We start from the raw sequence: 17,472 nt of genomic DNA, 5'->3' as shown, positions 1-17,472 counted from the left end.
TAGAGGATCTGTTAACAGAAATGTTGTGGCGTTAGGCTGTGTGGCACACATTGTGCATAACTCTGCACACACCAGTTTTGGTATGATCCCTTTAGATATTCATGGTGTAGTTTCAAAGATTTTTGGATATTTTCATATCTTCACAGTTAGCGTTGAACGCCTCAAAGAATTTTGTGATTTTTTTTGGGCAAGAGTGGCAGAAAGTTCTTAGCTCTAGCAACGTCAGGTGGTTATCTTTGTGATCAGCCTTAAGAAGAATTCTTGACCTTCACCCAGCATTAAAATAATTTTTCTTATCTGAAGACAAATGTCCAATGTCTTAAAAGAGATGGTTCTCTGATCCTTGCACTGAGCTTTGGCTACAGTTTTCTAATGCAACCCTACCTCTTTTTCATGATTCAATTAAGAAAGTTGAAACACAAGAAGGAACTGCTGTTGAGTCTTCATTGATTGTAAGTGAATTAGTTCAAAGGATGACTGCACGAAGAGATGAGAATTTTATCCCATCTATGGTAAAAGCCACACTGACTTGTCTTGAAGAAGATGGCTTGTATAACAAAGCGGACTACCTTCATGTTTCTAATGACTAACAATACAGGCTTAGATTACTTGAATGCTTGGTGTGCTCATTTTGATCACATTGATAAAACTGAGTGTGTTTTAATAAAAAATGTACCTGATAGGCAGTCATTTGAGGAGGCTGTTCAGTTTTTTAAGAGTAAGTCAGATCTATTAGATATAAAGGAGGATGACTTGTTTGATGAAATTAGCTGTTTAAAATGTTTTACAATGGATACAAAATTGCAGGAATGGAAATCTGATTATCTGTCAATTTGTGAGAGATGAATTCCCATTTTAAAGAAAAGATGGTTCCTTGTCTTTAGCAATGCTCCTGTGGAGAGAGTTTTTTCTGCTATGAACATGATGTGGACCTCCAATCGATCACGTTTAAGTGTACAGTCTGTTAATTCTATGCTTACAGTATTGGTAAACTTTCCAATGACATGCCAGGAATTTGCTGCTGAATTAGCAAGTAGAAAAGATACACTGTTCTGAGAAATATAAGTGTTAGGTATTAGGACTTGTTTGGCCTAACTCAAATGTCAGCAGCAGCAGTATTTAAACGGTTTTCGAATTCTAATTATCTTTGCATTTGAACTGTGTAACCAGGTTCCAGGGAAATGTACAAGCAGCAGGGCCATCTTCTTGAAGACAGGTTTCAACCCAGGGCCATGCCCAGGTGCATTTACACTATTTTCCAAGTATCTTCAGTTCGTTAAGCATTTGAACTGTAAAGTTGTATCCAGGTTCCAGGCCAGGGCTAAGCCCAGGCAGCAGCAAAACATGTGTATTTAAAGTTTAAATACACATGTCTTGCTGCTGCATGGGCATAGCCCTGGAACCTGGACACAAGTTCAAATTCTTAAAGAACTGGTTACTTAGAAAACAGTTTAAATACAGTTTAAATTTTAAACTGTATTACAGTTTACATTTTAAACTGTATTTGAACTGTTTTCTAAGTAACTTCAGTTCTTTAAGAATTTGAACTTGTGTCCAGGTTCCAGAAAACAGTTTAAATACAGTTTAAATTTTAAACTGTAATTTAACTGTTTTCTAAGTAACTTCAGTTCTTTAAGAATTTGAACTTGTGTCCAGGTTCCAGAGCTATGCCCAGGCAGCAGCAAGACATGTGTATTTAAACTGTTTTCTAAGTAACTTCAGTTCTTTAAGAATTGGAACTTGTGTCCAGGTTCCAGGGCAATGCCCAGGCAGCAGCAAGACATGTGTATTTAAACTGTTTTCTGAGTAACTTCAGTTCTTTAAGAATTTGAACTTGCGTCCAGGTTCCAGGGCTGTGCCCAGGCAGCAGCAAGACATGTGTATTTAAATTGTATTTAAACTGCAGTTTAAATTTTAAACTGTATTACAGTTTACATTTTAAACTGTATTTGAACTGTTTTCTAAGTAACTTCAGTTCTTTAAGAATTTGAACTTGTGTCCAGGTTCCAGAAAACAGTTTAAATACAGTTTAAATTTTAAACTGTAATTTAACTGTTTTCTAAGTAACTTCAGTTCTTTAAGAATTTGAAATTGTATCCAGGTTACCAGGGCTATGCCAGGGCAGGCAGGAGCAGCAAAACATGTGTATTTAAATTGTAATGTGAATTGTTTGTATGAAGACAAATGACAAAGGCCCGGATTTTCCATGCTTTAAGTGTTACAGTTGCAAATGCTGCTACCAAAAGTGAGTTAATAAACACCTGAAAAGGCATTACTTGAATGGACTGTTATTTCATATACCTGTATATTGATGTAGCCCAGCTGACTTCTTTTCCAATTTTCAATTAATGTGTCTTAGCCATTCTGAAACTTACAGACCTATTATGGGTGACCCGGTGACAGGTAAGACATTTTTATTTTTTGTGCTGAAGCATGCAAGTATTTACGGGGCATGTACAGGAAAATGGGAGTGGTGTGTGGGGGTGTGGTGTGTGGGGGTGTGGTGTGTGGCTTTAAAAGTGGGTGTGGTCTAAAAATTCTTGCTGTGGCGCACAGCGTGTACCAACTACTTTATCCAGTCCCCGGATTTCTCTACAAAAATCTTACTCTAATAAACCATGGAGGATACAATCTTACTGGTTGAAACTCCTTGAAGTAAATACTCTGCTCTCAATGGATATTGGTCTTATAATAAACATATATTCTCTGAGTCCAGTGAATGGGACGCCTATGTCAGAGTACTTATTAAATTCAGATTGAACAGTAGGAAAAAGAAAAGGGAGAAGAAAGGAATTTAACTTGAAGGAAGCTTGGCAGAAGCAGAAACACATTTTACACTACAACCTACCCCAAAAAATAAAACAGCTTGGCTTCTTAAGTCCCAGAAATATCTGGATTTTTTAACGGCAACACACAAAAACATTTTATACTACAAACATAAGATAGTATAGCTTGGGACAGAACTGGACATGTATTGGCAATTCTGTAAAAAGAGATCGCTCTGTCCACTGCGATTCTTAATATTTGCACCCCAGATGGCATGATGGTGTCGGATACATTATGCAAGGGATTAATACTGTCTTCCCAAGTTACTTCTCGCATGTCTGTAGGTCTAGAGTTACATACTCCCTATTATAAGTACTGGGATCCCTATTATAAGTGCTATAAGAAAGATATGGTCCCTAGGCTAAAAACCTGTTATGATCAGACATTATCTGCTAAGGCCCTACACCCATCTTTGACAGAGGCTCTTATTGCACGGATTCCCAAGAAGAGGAAGGACCTAACATTTGCTTACCGGACCATATATTGTTAAATTGCGATACAGGTATGGGATTTATTATCCAGAATGCTCAAGACCTGGGGTTTTCTGGATACCGGATCTTTCCGTGATTTGGATCTTCATGCCTTAAGTCCACTAGAAAATCATTTAAACATTAAATAAACCCAAAGGGCTGGTTTTGCTTCCAATAAGGATTAATTATATCTTAGTGTGGATCATGTACATGGTACGGTTTTATTACTACAGAGAAAAAGGAAATGATTTTTAAAAATTTGGATTAATGTATTATAATGGAGTCTATGGGAGATGGCCTTGCTGTAATTTGCAACTTTCTGGATAACGGGTTTCTGGGTCCCATACCTGTATTACAATACTATTGAAAGTTTCAAAGGTCATTCTCAAACTGATCCATAGCGACCAAACAGGGTTTATGCCCGGAAGGGCAACTACTATAAATATCAGTTGACTTTTTGCAAATCTACAAATACCGCATACTAACGCTGGTAAGAGGGTCATTCTGTCATTAGACACTGCTAAAGCATTTGACTCCAGTGAATTGTTTTTTTTTTTTGTGGGAAGATGTTGCTAGAGTTGGCTTTGGGGATAAGTTCATATGTTGGGTGCAACTGTTATAAATCTGCCCACTAGCTAAAGCAAATACCTTGGTCTCTGAGTCCTTCACTTGAGAGGGGCACTAGGCAGGGCTGCCCCCTGTTTCCAGCACTATTTGCCCTGGCTAAAGAAGTACTAGCCATTACTGTCAGGGCTGATGAGAGGATTGCATGGACATAGCAAAAATAGGCCAAATGACCGTTGTCCTAAATGTCAGTCATCTGTGGAGTTGTGCCACAATTGTCCTATTCTGGATGTAGGTGTGTGAAGTACTTACTGGGGTTACCACAATAAAAGTCCCTGCATCTCCCAAGACATGCGTACTCTGTATTACCAAAAAACTTACCAAATCACACTATAGCTTAAAGGACCAGTATCAAAAAAAAAATCGTAAGAATACAAAGAAAAAAAACACCAAGACAAATTAAAATTTCAAATTGCAAAGCCTTTATTAAGAAATAACTTACCGAAACTCCACTTCCTGTCCTCTTCAGAAACGGTGATATGGCGACCATCCATAGTGCGGTGCTGGATTTGTCCTCCCTGGCTAGCTCCCATAGTCTACTGACAGCAGGAAGACGGTGCTGGAAAGCGGCCCGGCTGGATAAAGAGCTGAAGTGCCCTCATAACATGGTCTCTCCCTCCCCGGCCCCTGGGTGCTTCACATGCAGGCGGCAGTTGTCGGTGGCAGGGACCGGGAGCTGATGCCAGAGCGACGAAGGCGAAAGGAGGGGACAGAGGAGTGGTGATAAACCTGAGGAGGAGGGGAGCCCCAGTGATGAGGGATTTGAGTGGAACCAAAAGGGGGAATCGGTACAATCCCAGCGGCCTCTCTCCAGAGCGCGACTAAGGAGGCTTCCGAGCAGCGGCGGGATGCAGATTACAATCCGTGCATGAGAATGGCCAAGTGCTGCTGCCTGTGAAAAAAGCGTGCGGCTGTCTGTGTGTGCGCTCACTCTTGCGACTCACATAGATACCGGCCCGACACCAGCTGCACACCGCTTCTTGTATCCAAGGGATGTAACATGGTCTCTCCCTCCCGGGCCCCTGTGTGCGTCACATGCAGGCGGCAGTTGTCGGTGGCAGTAACCGGGAGCTGAAGCCGGAGCACTCAAGAATGGATCCAGCAGAATGCGGGCGGCAATATGGAAAGTCAGGTTTTTTGCAGCCAAACATAGCATTCTAAGTAGCGCTCTGCTAGAGAGTTACATCCCTTGGATACAAGAAGCGGTGTGCGGCTGGTGTCGGGCGGTGTCTATGTGAGGCGCAAGAGTGAGCGCACACCGACAGCCGCACACTTTTTTCACAGGCAGCAGCACTCGGCCATTCTCATGCACGGATTCTAATCTGCATCCCGCCGCTGCTCAGAAGCCTCCTTAGTCCCGCTCTGGAGAGAGGCCGCTGGGATTGTACCGATTCCCCCTTTTGGTTCCACTCAAATCACTCATCACTGGGGCTCCCCTCCTCCTCAGGTTTATCACCACTCCTCTGTCCCCTCCTTTCGCCTTCGTCGCTCCGGCTTCAGCTCCCGGTCCCTGCCATCGACAACAGCCGCCTGCATGTGAAGCACCCAGAGGCCGGGGAGGGAGAGACCATGTTATGAGGGCACTTCAGCTCTTCATCCAGCCGGGCCGCTTTCCAGCACCGTCTTCCTGCTGTCAGTAGACTATGGGAGCTAGCCAGGGAGGACAAATCCAGCACCGCACTATGGATGGTCACCATATTGCCGTTCCTGAAGAAGAAAGGAAGTGGAGTTTCGGTAAGTTACTTCTTAATAAAGGCTTTGCAATTTGAAATTTTTATTTGTCTTGGTGTTTTTTTTTTGTTGTATTCAAACAAATTTTTTTTGATGTTGCTGGTCCTTTAACGTCTATTAGGGAATCACTGTTCAAGGCACATAACTGCATAGCATTTAAATGGCTTTCAGGGGATCAGCCTACTGTTGGTATGTGGAAGAAACTTATGCGGGAGCACGTCACACAGGCTCGCCTGGTGTATATTCACAGGGGTACACCAAAAAAAATTATCTGGTATGGAAATGCTGGCTAGACGCTCTGGGTCTGGATGATATTGCCTCTTGAGAATACAACTTCATTGTGTGTACCTCTACAATGTATGATTGCTTTATGTTAAAGACTATACTGCAGACTTAACATATCCAATGGATAATGGCACTGTGCATCGATTACTCACCTAGTTTTGTTTTACATTTTCTTTTGTAAGGGTATTTTAGGTTTTGGTATTTTCGTTAAAAGCAATAAAAAAAGCTTGTAAAAAAATATTTCCAGATATTGTACATTAGATACACAGAAAACTTCATAAATAGAACGAGCAGAGAAGGATCAGTAGAAACCCTCAGCATCAGTAACAAAAAGGGGTGTTACTGTTAAAGATTCATGATAGTAAAGTAAAGGAGTATGGGCACTGAGTGTAATATTCTGAGACAATTTGCAGTTGGTTTTAATTTTTTATAATTTGTGGTTTTTGAGTTATTTGGCTTTTTATTTAGCAGCTCTTCAGTTTGCAATTTCAGTAATCTGGTTGCTATGATCAAAAACTGCCATAGTGACCATGCATTTATTTGAATAAGAGACAGGAATATGAAAAGGATAGGCCCTGAATAGAAAGATGAGTAATAAAAAAGCAACAATAAGAATAAATGTGTAGCCTTACAGCGCATTTGTTTTTAGATGGGGTCAGTGACCCACATTTAAGCTTGAAAGAGTCAGAAGAAGACGGAAAATAATTCAAAAACTTTAACAAATTAATAATGAAGATCAATTAAAAAGTTGGTTAGAACTGGCCATTCTACAACATACTAAACATTAACTTAAAGGAGAAACACCCCTTTAACAGTGTACAGCTGCTATTACCACAAAAAAAATGTATATTGCAAAAAAACATTGAGGAAATTTACATTAAATTGTTTTGGTTTACATTTGTCCCTTTCAATACCAAGGCTAATAATACATGCAGCGTTTTATTGCATGAGTAATATACAATATATATATAAATATATATATATATATAAATATATATATATATATATATATATATATATATAGTTTATTGTGGTGGATAAAACAAGAAACCTAACAAATTAGCCAAATTACAACAATGAAATAAAATGTACATTTATTTTGCACTATATTATATAATTTTTTTGTGTCACATGTATACCTTGCTCTAGGACCTTAAGGATAAACAGAATGCAAGCACCCAGCACCTTTTGTGGGTATGTAACACGCCATTTTGTCCAATGCATACTTTAAATCGCACCCCAAACAGCCACATTGTCCTCCTCATACATTTCCTGTACCTGCTATTGTACGTACATCATGGTGATCCTCTACCACCCAGACTGGTAGACTGCTGTATTTTCGTAGGTGTTGAGTTTGTTCACTGCTCATTATGACACTTGAGGAGTACAGAAATATTGAAACCAAATCAGGCACTGAAACAGAAGGATTAGGTAGGAAAAACATTATTAGAGACAAGCTATGCTACAGAAAACAACACAGTATTTTCAGCAATCCTTTACTTAGATTTTGTGTCAGAAAGGCAGTATACAGATTTGAGTACTATGAACACTAGGCACAATTCCTATTCATTTAACTAATGACTTACCTTACTCCTCCATTAGGCCTATGCTACAGGGGAGCTTTATAAAAAAAAAACAACTGTGGTAGTCTAAATGCCTCGGTCTACCTATCAACCCACAATTATATATGAAAGTTGTTCTATGCATTTCTAGTCTGAAAATCGTGATTATTTAAATAATCTGGGGAAAAAATAGTCACTTGAAATTATCAAAGGCAATTCCCATTGATTTCAATAGAAGTATTTGAGGTTCAACAAATATTATAGTATATTTCTGGCAAGGGCTTCAATCAGCGCCCCCTCCCCCTCCCCATTACCATTCCCACCTAACCATTACATTTTTTTTTAATAAAGAAACCTAACAAATGAATGAACACAACTCCTATAAGAAAAGTGCAAAAATAAAAAAACATTATATTGCCCCAAATCTGTACCTGTGCCAGCAGCAGCCACAATATTGCCCTTAAATTGACAGCAATAGCCTAAACATTACCCCCCAAATCTGTGCCAACAGCAGACAAAATGTTGCCCCCAAATTTGTGCCTGTGCCAGCAGCAGCCAAAATATTGCCCCCCAAATATGAACCTGTGCTAAAAGAAGCCAAAACATTGCCCCCAAATCTGTACCTGTGCCAGCAGCAGTCAAAATAGCAGCCCAATGATTGCACCCAGGAAAGGCACATACCCTTAGTTCCGGCCCTGATTTCCATATAAAGGTATTATAGGATATATTCTTTAAAAATGCTTGGAACCTAGAGATTTCTGGATAAGGGCTTCTGTAATTTGGATCTCCATACCTCATGTCTAAAAAACATGTAAACATTAAGGGCCATGTCAACCCAATTTTTTTTTTTCTTTTTTGCCTAACAAAAGAAAATGTAATTCTAAGCAACTTTGCAGCATACATTCATTATAAATTTTCTGTTTTTAAAATTATTTGCATAGTTGCTTTGGTGTACATATTTCCCTATTGAAATCAGTGTTTGTCTGTCCCTTTCTATTCTCAGAATGTCTTTGCTGGGGAACTAAGACTTTTGCAATATTGTTTAAAAAAGAACAACCAGGAGTTCAGCAAATGCTGCTTTCAGTATCAATTGTTTTTGCAAATACAATAGAACCCCCATTTACGTTTTTCAATCAGGGGACCGGGTAAAAACTATGTAAAATCCGGGAAAATGTAAAATCAGTGCATGTGTTAAAGTAACTTTTTCTTCAAGTACTGAAAGGATACAAGCAAAGGAGTTAATTTTACTTTGCTATACAATATTTACTGTTCATAACTAGGGTTAAGCATTGCACCGTTAATGTTACACTATGGGGGTGGGGGCATGTGCAAGGTCTCTCTGTCACATACACAACCTAAAGCAATAAGTGATTGGTGCAGACTAATTGGAATTAACAATTTACAGGCAGACCTATGGTAAAATATACATCTGGTTAGTATTTTAAACCTCTTTATTTCACAAATAACATTCATAGCGGAAAAAGGCCATTTTTGGGTACATCAGGACAAAATTTTTGTGTAAAATCCCAGACATTACATAAAATCAAGGAAATGAACCCATTGAAATGCATTATAAATTGGTGTGACCACAAATAAAAATGTAAAATGCTGAAAACTTAAAATCAAGGTTTCATTGTAACTATAACACCACTAAAAATATCTAATAAATGTTTATTGGAAAGTTTCTTAAAATTAGGTTTTCTTTTATTAGGCAAATTTTTATTTTGGGATTGATTTGTCCTTTAACAGGATTGTTTTGCCACCATCCAGCTTAGTTAGGATCAAGTACAAGCTACTTGACTTCTTGTTATTCAGAGTTATTTAGATAATGTACAAGGTTTGTACAATTTTCAAGAATTAAAACGATCAAGACCTAAACGATCTTCAGGATGTGGTTCTCTAGGCAGCCCCTGTAAAGCCTGATCAGCAGAGCAGAGGAGTCATGGAAGCTGGGAGAGGCTGTCTAAAAAATGAAAGTAAGAAGCACAACCAATTATACAACATTTGCAACAAGTTGGTATGGGAAAATAGTTTATTTTGAAGGATAGGATGGGAAATACTAGGATACAAGTAATCAGTAATAGAAGTTAAAGGGCACCAATCATAACTAAAATCATTTCCTAAGTAAATACATTATGTGAAAGTTAAAGAAATCTGATTTTTATAACAGTTAGAATTGTTTGTATAATGTAAATCACCAGCTCACTATACCTTCTGCAAGATCTCCCCTATCTCCACTGCAGTTCTAGCTGAGACAGGTATCTTGGATTTCACTGGCTCCTCCTACCTATAGCTGCTGTTCAGTAGTGCTGCCACCTGCTGGAAGTTAGTGTGTGCCCTTCATTTGCATAATAATATCACCAGCAGGGGACAAGATAGGGAAATCTTGTGATACTTCTAGTGGAGGAGTTTACTTAAACAAGGCATTCTGGGTAGAATACTTAAAGCAGTGTTACAATCTGAGCATGCACCTGAAATGTGCATGTTATAGTCTCTGTTATAGTCTCAGTATGGCCTCCAACAGTGAAAGAACCCATTTGACAAAGTAAGGGATTTTTTAAAACCTGCAGTTAAAATACTCTATATGTAGTTTGAGTAAACATGTTTATGTTGTACTGGTCAGATTGTTAATATGTGTTTGATTTTGGGTGTGATAGGTGCCCTTTAATGCAAGTTTTAGCTCTAGGGAAAACAAAAGGCAACCCTCTCCTTCCTTTGATTTTCAATAAATGATACAATTCCTGGTTCAGTTAATTAGACAAATAAATTAGGTATACAATTCCTGGTTCAGTTAATTAGACAAATAAATTAGGGATACAAATTGACTCAACTAATCACCATATACTTTTTACTGATCATATTAATATAGCTATTTTTAAATCTAAAATATCCCTTTTTTCACCAGTCTTGGTGCAACATCTATTGCTTAAACCCTTGAAGTACCTCAGGAGGCCAATCATCACTTACCAATTATATAACAGCTACAATAGCCTCTCTGCACAAGTGGGCAGATTGTCTGGTAAAAAAATATATATATCTTTTAATATATGGCTTAAAGGAACAGCTATTTTCAATATGAGCTGAATGAATGGGGCATGTGCTGTACAACATTTTTCCTAATGTTGAGTACATACTTCAAGAAGCCCAGCCACATCTAGAACCTCTGCTATATATATATATATATATATATATATATATATATATATATATATATATATATATATATATATATTTTTTTTTTTTTTTTTTTTTTTAACACAATCACTAAATTTCAGGGGCTCAAAAGTAATTGGACGAATCAAAAAACTGAAAATAAAATTAATTTCTAATACTTGGTTGAAAACCCTTTGCTGGCAAGGACAGCCTGAAGTCTTGAACTCGTGGATATCACCAGATTCTGGGTTCCCTCCTTTTTTATGCTCTGCCAAGCCTTTACTACAGCGGCTTTCAGTTGCTGTTTGTTTGTGGGCCTTTCTGTCCGAAGTTTAGTTTTCAACAAGTGAAATGCATGCTCAATTGGGTTCAGATCAGGGGACTGACTTGGCCATTCAAGAATATTCCACTTCTTTGCTTTAATAAATTCCTGGGTTGCTTTGTCTGTATGTTTTGGGTCATTATGAAACGCCTCCCAATCAATTTGACTGCATTTAGCTGGAATTGAGCAGACAGTAGGTCTCTGAAAACCTCAGAATTCATTTGGCCGCTTCTGTCCTGCGTCACATCATGGATAAACACTAGTGTCCCAGTGCTACTGGCAGCCATGCACGCCCAAGCCATCACTCTGCCTCCGTCATTTTACAGATGATGTGGTATGTTTTGGATTATGTGCTGTTCCACGCCTTCTCCATACTTTTTTCTTGCAATTATTCTGGTAGAGGTTGATCTTTATTTCATCTGTCCTAAGAATGTTTTTCCAGAACTGTGCTGGCTTTTTTAGACTTTTTTTTTTTTAGCAAAGTCCAATCTAGCCTTTCTATTCTTGATGCTTATGAGTGGCTTGTACCTTGTAGTGCACCCTCTGTATTTACTTTTATGCAGTCTTCTCTTTATGGTAGACTTGAATATCAATACACCTACCTCCTGCAGAGGTGTTCACTTGTTTGGTTGTTGTGAAGCAGTTTCTCTTCACCATGGAAATGATTCTGCGATCATCCACCACTGTTGTCTGCCGTGGACGTCCAGCTCTTTTGTGTTGCTGAGTTCACCGGTGCTTTCTTTCTCAGGAGAACTGTAGATTTTGCCACTCCTAATATTGTAGCAATTTCTCAGATGGGTTTTTTTCTGTTCTTGCAGCTTAAGGATGGCTTTTTTTCACCTGCATGGAGAGCATGTTGTTTGTTCACAGCAAAATCTTCAACATACCAGCACCCCCCCCTCAGACCAGGGGTTTTACCTGCTTAATTGATAGACATAACAAAGGAATTGCCCACACCTGCCCATGAAATAGCCTTTGAGTCAATTGTCCAATTACTTTTAAACCCCTTGTCCAATTATGTTTGAGTCCCTGAAATGAAGTGATTGTTCAGAAAAAGGCTTTAGTTTGTCACATTTTTATGTGATCTTTTTGTTCAACTCACTGAATTGAAGCTGGAAGTCTGCAGTTCAACTGCATCTAAGTTGTTTCATTTCATTGTGGTAATGTACAGATCCAAAATTAGAAAAAAAAAGTGTGTATAAAGAGATGTATGTATATATTTATATATACACACACACACACATATGATAATGATATCTGATGTCTTAAATATATTGATAATGGGTTGAGTGCAGAGGACCTCTTGTATTTGTCTATATGTATTTTGTGGTCACAGCCTCATTGCACCCCCGCCTAATGGTTTTAAAAATTAGTGGTGATCACAACTTTCCCTTGTTGTTGCTGGCCACGATATCGATCGGGAAGGTTTGATTTTTAACCGACCGACCTGTCGGAGCCCCTTGGCGCATCGTAATTCGATCGGTCAGCCATACGGCCGAACCTTCAAATTACCCACGATATAGCCATGCCGTTAGTGGCATATCGGGGAAAGATCCGCTCGTTTGTCGATGTCACTTAACGAGCGGATCTTTGAGTCGATGGCCACCTTAAGAGCCGAAACATTGAATAAACCCACTTTTTCTTTCATCACCGTATGAGTGCGTAGTCAAGAAAACCGGCACTCCCATGTAAAAATTCTCATTTATTTCTGTTGTACAAATGTCCACAGTTTCAGTCCTTGTTAGGACCTTTCTCACACACATATAATCTCAATGATCACAAACCGCACTCCAAGGACTTCATATAAACACGAAAAAAGTTTATTACTATTAAAAGGTGCATGTACCGCTGACATGACGTTTCAGTCCCATCAGGGACCTTTCTCAAGGCCTTGAGAAAGGTCCCTGATGGGACCGAAACATCACGTCGGCTGTACATGCACCTTTTAATACAGTTATCTTGAATAAGAAAACCCGGTGTTGCTGGTCTGATTCATTGTGTGTATATATATATATATATATATATATATATATATATATATATATATAAATATATATATATATATATATATATATAAATAAACAAAAAGGAGTCCGCACTCAAAGGTCTTGTGAAGAAAAAAAGTGAGTTTAATCAACGTTTCGGCTCGTAAACGTGAGCCGTCTTCAGGAAGTGAAAGCCAAACACACATACAGCTATAAATACACAAACCAATTTACAAAAGGAGCGCCAAAGCTAAGCATGACGCTGGTGGTGGGCGTGTACACTTAAGTGACATCATAAGTGGAAAAGTACTAGATACACTTTGGTGGTGTTATCAATATTTTAAAACAAAACAATGGTGTAATACCCCCTAGTAGGGGAGAACAGTTTTGTGGCGTGATTCAGTGATGTAATAAAAATAAAATAGAGGCAATCCGATCGCTGTTCCTGCACCAAGGCTTCAATCAGGTATTCTGAGTGCACCAACCCTTTTTGTTATATATATATATATATATATATATATATATATATATATATATATATATATATATATATATATATATATATATATATATATATATACATATACATATACATATATACATATACATATATATATATATATACATATACATATATATATATACATATACATATATATATATACATATATATATATATATATATATATATATATACACACATACATACACACACACACACAAGTAAAAATTAAGTTCTTGAATAAATTAATGTCATTGATGGTGGCAAGTAAACTGATGTGATCTGATGAATTAATAACCCAGTTTAATATCATCATTGTTAAAAACAATTCATCAAAAAATGGTGTTAAACTTTTGGAACAAACGGAGTTATGAATTTACACTCTCTATACGAATATTGAGAAGATGAAGCGCAGTCCCTTAAAGATATTTGTTCAGAATGATTAACTACATAATAATTTATGCCATGAAAATAGCATATACATAAGTAAATATTTCCCTTGAGACACCATTTTTTGATGTTCAGAGTATTAATGACTGATCACCTAATATGAAATAATACAGATTCTAACATTAACAGGAAGCAAAATGGGAGTACAACAATCACCTCTCTCCATTCATTGGATAATGTAACCTATCAGGTATGAATGTCTGTGTTTTGTGTGTGACCTTAATACATAATATGTTAGTGGGTTATTTATTAAAGTCCGAATTTATCTCAATTTCTGCTGCAAACTCCGATCAAATTTGCTGGGTTTTTTTTTTTTTTTTACTCAGAAATTTTTATTAGTTTTACAAAAAGAAAAGTAAACAAAGTAAAATAGTGCACAATTGCATAGTGGACATCGCTGCTCGGTTTTTTTATGCTTATTTATTATTAAATTTTCCTCCGATTTTCACGATTGCACGAAACCTAGCACAAAAAATCATTGGGACTTCTCCCATTGACTTATATGCAACATCGACAGGTCTGAGAAGCCGGATTTTCAAATTCAAACTTTTCCATCCTTGGAGTTTAATAAATTCCGAAAAATTCGTGATTTTTTTAAAAGTCAGATTTTATTTAAAAAAAAAATCACAAATGTTTTGTGATTTTTGCATTCGGAGTTTAGTAAATAACCCCCATAGTGTTTCAATATGGGAGTATCAAGGGCACATATGAAAGGCTTTATATCTTTGGTTTTAAATATAGAAAGTTACGTTATACATTTTTATAAGGAACATCAACATTCAGGGGTTTAGTTTGTCATTAAATGATGAACTGCACCTAGAACAAATACTTCTGAGTATTTCTGAGTGCTATACTCTGCTATATTTATATCTATTATTTATTAACACCCAGGCAGTTAATTTTTAGTAGAGTGCTCCTATGTATATATGTATGAGAAAGAAATATATGAAATTACTGCAGTTTTTAACATCTACTGCCAGGTGTGTGTTATTTAGGGCTCCAGTCTCTGCAGACAGTGTGATGAATTTGACGTTCCATCCTTTTCACGTTATGCTTAAATAGGGCACTTAGGATAACCACAAACAAAATCAAGTAGAATGCTAAAAGATGGATGACCTATAGGCAACTTTTAAGGGGTTATTTATCAGTGGTTGAATTTTAGTTATTTGGTATTTTTTAAACCTCGACCTCAAAGAGACAATTTTTTTTTTTATTTAAGAAAAAACTTAATCTTTGTTAAGCTTTTAAGGCATTGTGAATCTTTATTGTGCATTGTGAACCTTTAATATCTGCTCTGGAATTTTATTAAATATTTTGCTTGAATAAAAGGGTTTGTAAATGTAAAATTGTATTACATGCACTACAAACGTTCACAAGAGCAGTTTGGTTGCAAACTTTGCGACTGAGGTCTTAATCAGTCAAAAATGGCACATACATAGGTGCACATTGGCGCTAATGGGCAAAAGCATCTTTGCGAACATTTTTTGTTATAACAAAGAATATTACATTTCCCATAAAATCTGCTAAAAAGAAGTCTGCAACTCACAGAAAAACATGTTTGAAAATGCATAGTATTCTTGCTTTCCAACACTGAGGTACTCTGGTTTCTTTCCACATTTCAAAAGACATACAGGCAGGTTAATTGACTTCTGTCACAACTGATCATAATGCGTGAATGTGATAAGAGACTTACGATTAAATTCCCCAATGAGGCAGAGACTGATGTGAAAAATGTAAAAGCAATAGAATTAATAGTGTTAATTAAGATTGTTATTGCATTTCTCCAATGGCATTCAGTACAAATGCAATACTATGGGACAACTTGTGGTTGCCCATTTGTATACTCAGGTCTATGTGACACAGTTTTTTTCCCATCTTTCCTGTACAGGTATAGGATCCCTTATCCAGAAACCCGATATCCAGAAAGCTCCGAATTACGGAATGGCTATCTCCCATAGACTCCATTTTATCCAAATAATCCAAATTTTTAAAAACGATTTCCTTTTTCTCTGTAATAATAAAACAGTAGCTTGTACTTGATCCCAACTAAGATATAATTAATCCTTATTGGAAGCAAAATCAGCCTATCGGGTTTATTTAATGTTTAAATGAATTTCTAGTAGACTTAAGGCTTGAAGACCCATCGTATGTATTATGATACGATCGTTAGGCTCTAGTGCCCGATATCGCCCACTTCGATGAGCGGATTGCTACGTCTATGGCCACCTTTAGCCTTTTTATGTCAGAGTAAAAAAAATTTTTAAATGTTAACTTTGGTCAAATTCGTCCATTTACTACCAATAGATTTCGCACTTTTTTGTGTGGAGCAGCGTGTGAACTTTTTTACTCTGCACCCTATGCCATAATGTTATGGTCTTTTAAATGGAAGGAAATAAAGATTGGAGTTGTTCACCATAATTGCGGTTGATCCATGGCTGTGAGTAGAATGTAAATGCCCTTCCTGGTGTCCCTAGTTCACACACATAGCAAACTTGTTTACTTTTAAGTGAAATTAGAAGAAGAGGCTCTAGTGGTGGGGAAGGTTGTTGGCAAGCAAGGTAAAAAGTTCTGAGCAGAGGAGAGCAAAAAATGACTCCCACCAAATTTTGGGAGGAGGCTTTGCTGGCAGGCAGCAAGTATAATCGGAAATTTCTCAATAAAACACCTTATCCCTGATACAAATAAATGTGCTGGAGAGTATAGAATTAAACGCGATCTGTTCTGGACAAATACTGGAAGCCTAACCTCGTGTAACCACGGAAAAAAAATATTTTTGCTCCAACAACCCAGAATGAACCGTGAGTACAAAAACATGACAGGCTGCCTGTCGTGCTTTACACAAATAAACGCATATTAATAGCAGCTCGTGTGAAGATAATGATCTTGCGAGTGACTATGCCCTTACTATGTAATTCTTCTTTGCTCGTCAGTCCACAAGCTGGAGCGTCTTGCGTCACTGCGCTAATATACTCCGTAGCGGTGCCGTCTCTGTCTGATCTCGCGAGACGTGACGTAGGCGTTGGAGAGCGGGTCGGCAGTAGGTGAGCAAATGATCATTTAAAGGGCTATCCGGGACCAAGGGCTGTATTGTAAAAATTGCGATTGGCACGCGAAAAGCGGAATGATAGGGACTCGGGAGGCATAGATATAGTTTTTTATTTGTAAAAAATCACTCGAGTCTAAGTCGGGAGCGGCCTGTTTATATATTTGGTGAGTGATCTGTTTGATAAACCAGGTCAGACTCACCGGATAGGGTTGCTGCCTTTTTCTCACTTTTGTTAATAACGTTGTTATTCCGCTTCATTTGAACCTACCAGGATTGGCAAATACAGACCACGTGCCTACCCCTGCCGCCAGCGTTCCATGTATATTGTCATGTTTACACCCAACTCAATTAACCCTTTAAGTGCCAGCAGAATTTCACATTTTGGTTACGCGAAATGCCAGCCGTTTTTGAAACATTTTGTGCTCTCTCACTTTAGGGGCATTTTCTGAGGGGAAACCTATAGTTTACCTAGGAAAACTATACATTGTTTTTTTCGGTAGAAACTGAGCTTTCTAA

At 37.7% G+C, this 17,472-nt stretch overlaps 2 protein-coding genes across 8 annotated transcripts in view; one reads left to right on the top strand and one right to left on the bottom strand.

Moving 5' to 3' along the window:
- c5orf22.L (chromosome 5 open reading frame 22 L homeolog) overlaps positions 1–17,472 on the bottom strand; it is a 77,973-nt gene that overhangs the window by 49,283 nt on the left and 11,218 nt on the right. The window contains exons 1-2 of one of the 5 annotated variants that reach the window (XM_018266349.2): positions 16,816–16,973; positions 7,231–7,349 (exon numbers count right to left, since the gene is read on the bottom strand). In XM_018266349.2, coding sequence (XP_018121838.1) covers positions 7,231–7,349; position 16,816 — 120 coding nt within the window. In that variant the 5' untranslated portion in view covers positions 16,817–16,973. Of the gene's footprint in view, positions 1–7,214; positions 7,350–9,371; positions 9,391–16,815; positions 16,974–17,472 lie in introns of those variants that run through there. The other 4 variants (NM_001089649.1, XM_041565321.1, XM_041565322.1 and 1 more) reach the window with 4 other exon arrangements.
- drosha.L (drosha ribonuclease type III L homeolog) overlaps positions 16,804–17,472 on the top strand; it is a 150,619-nt gene continuing 149,950 nt past the window's right edge. For 2 of the 3 annotated variants that reach the window (XM_041566246.1, XM_018267704.2), the window contains exon 1: positions 16,804–16,951. The gene's annotated coding sequence lies outside the window, so the exon portion shown is untranslated. The remainder of the gene's footprint in view (positions 16,952–17,472) is intronic. The other variant, XM_041566247.1, reaches the window with a different exon arrangement.

Source organism: Xenopus laevis, chromosome 6L (assembly GCF_017654675.1).
Source record: "Xenopus laevis strain J_2021 chromosome 6L, Xenopus_laevis_v10.1, whole genome shotgun sequence".
NCBI lineage: Eukaryota > Metazoa > Chordata > Amphibia > Anura > Pipidae > Xenopus > Xenopus laevis.
Note: the sequence above shows the minus strand (reverse complement) of the source record. Positions and strands in the feature narration are given on the sequence as shown.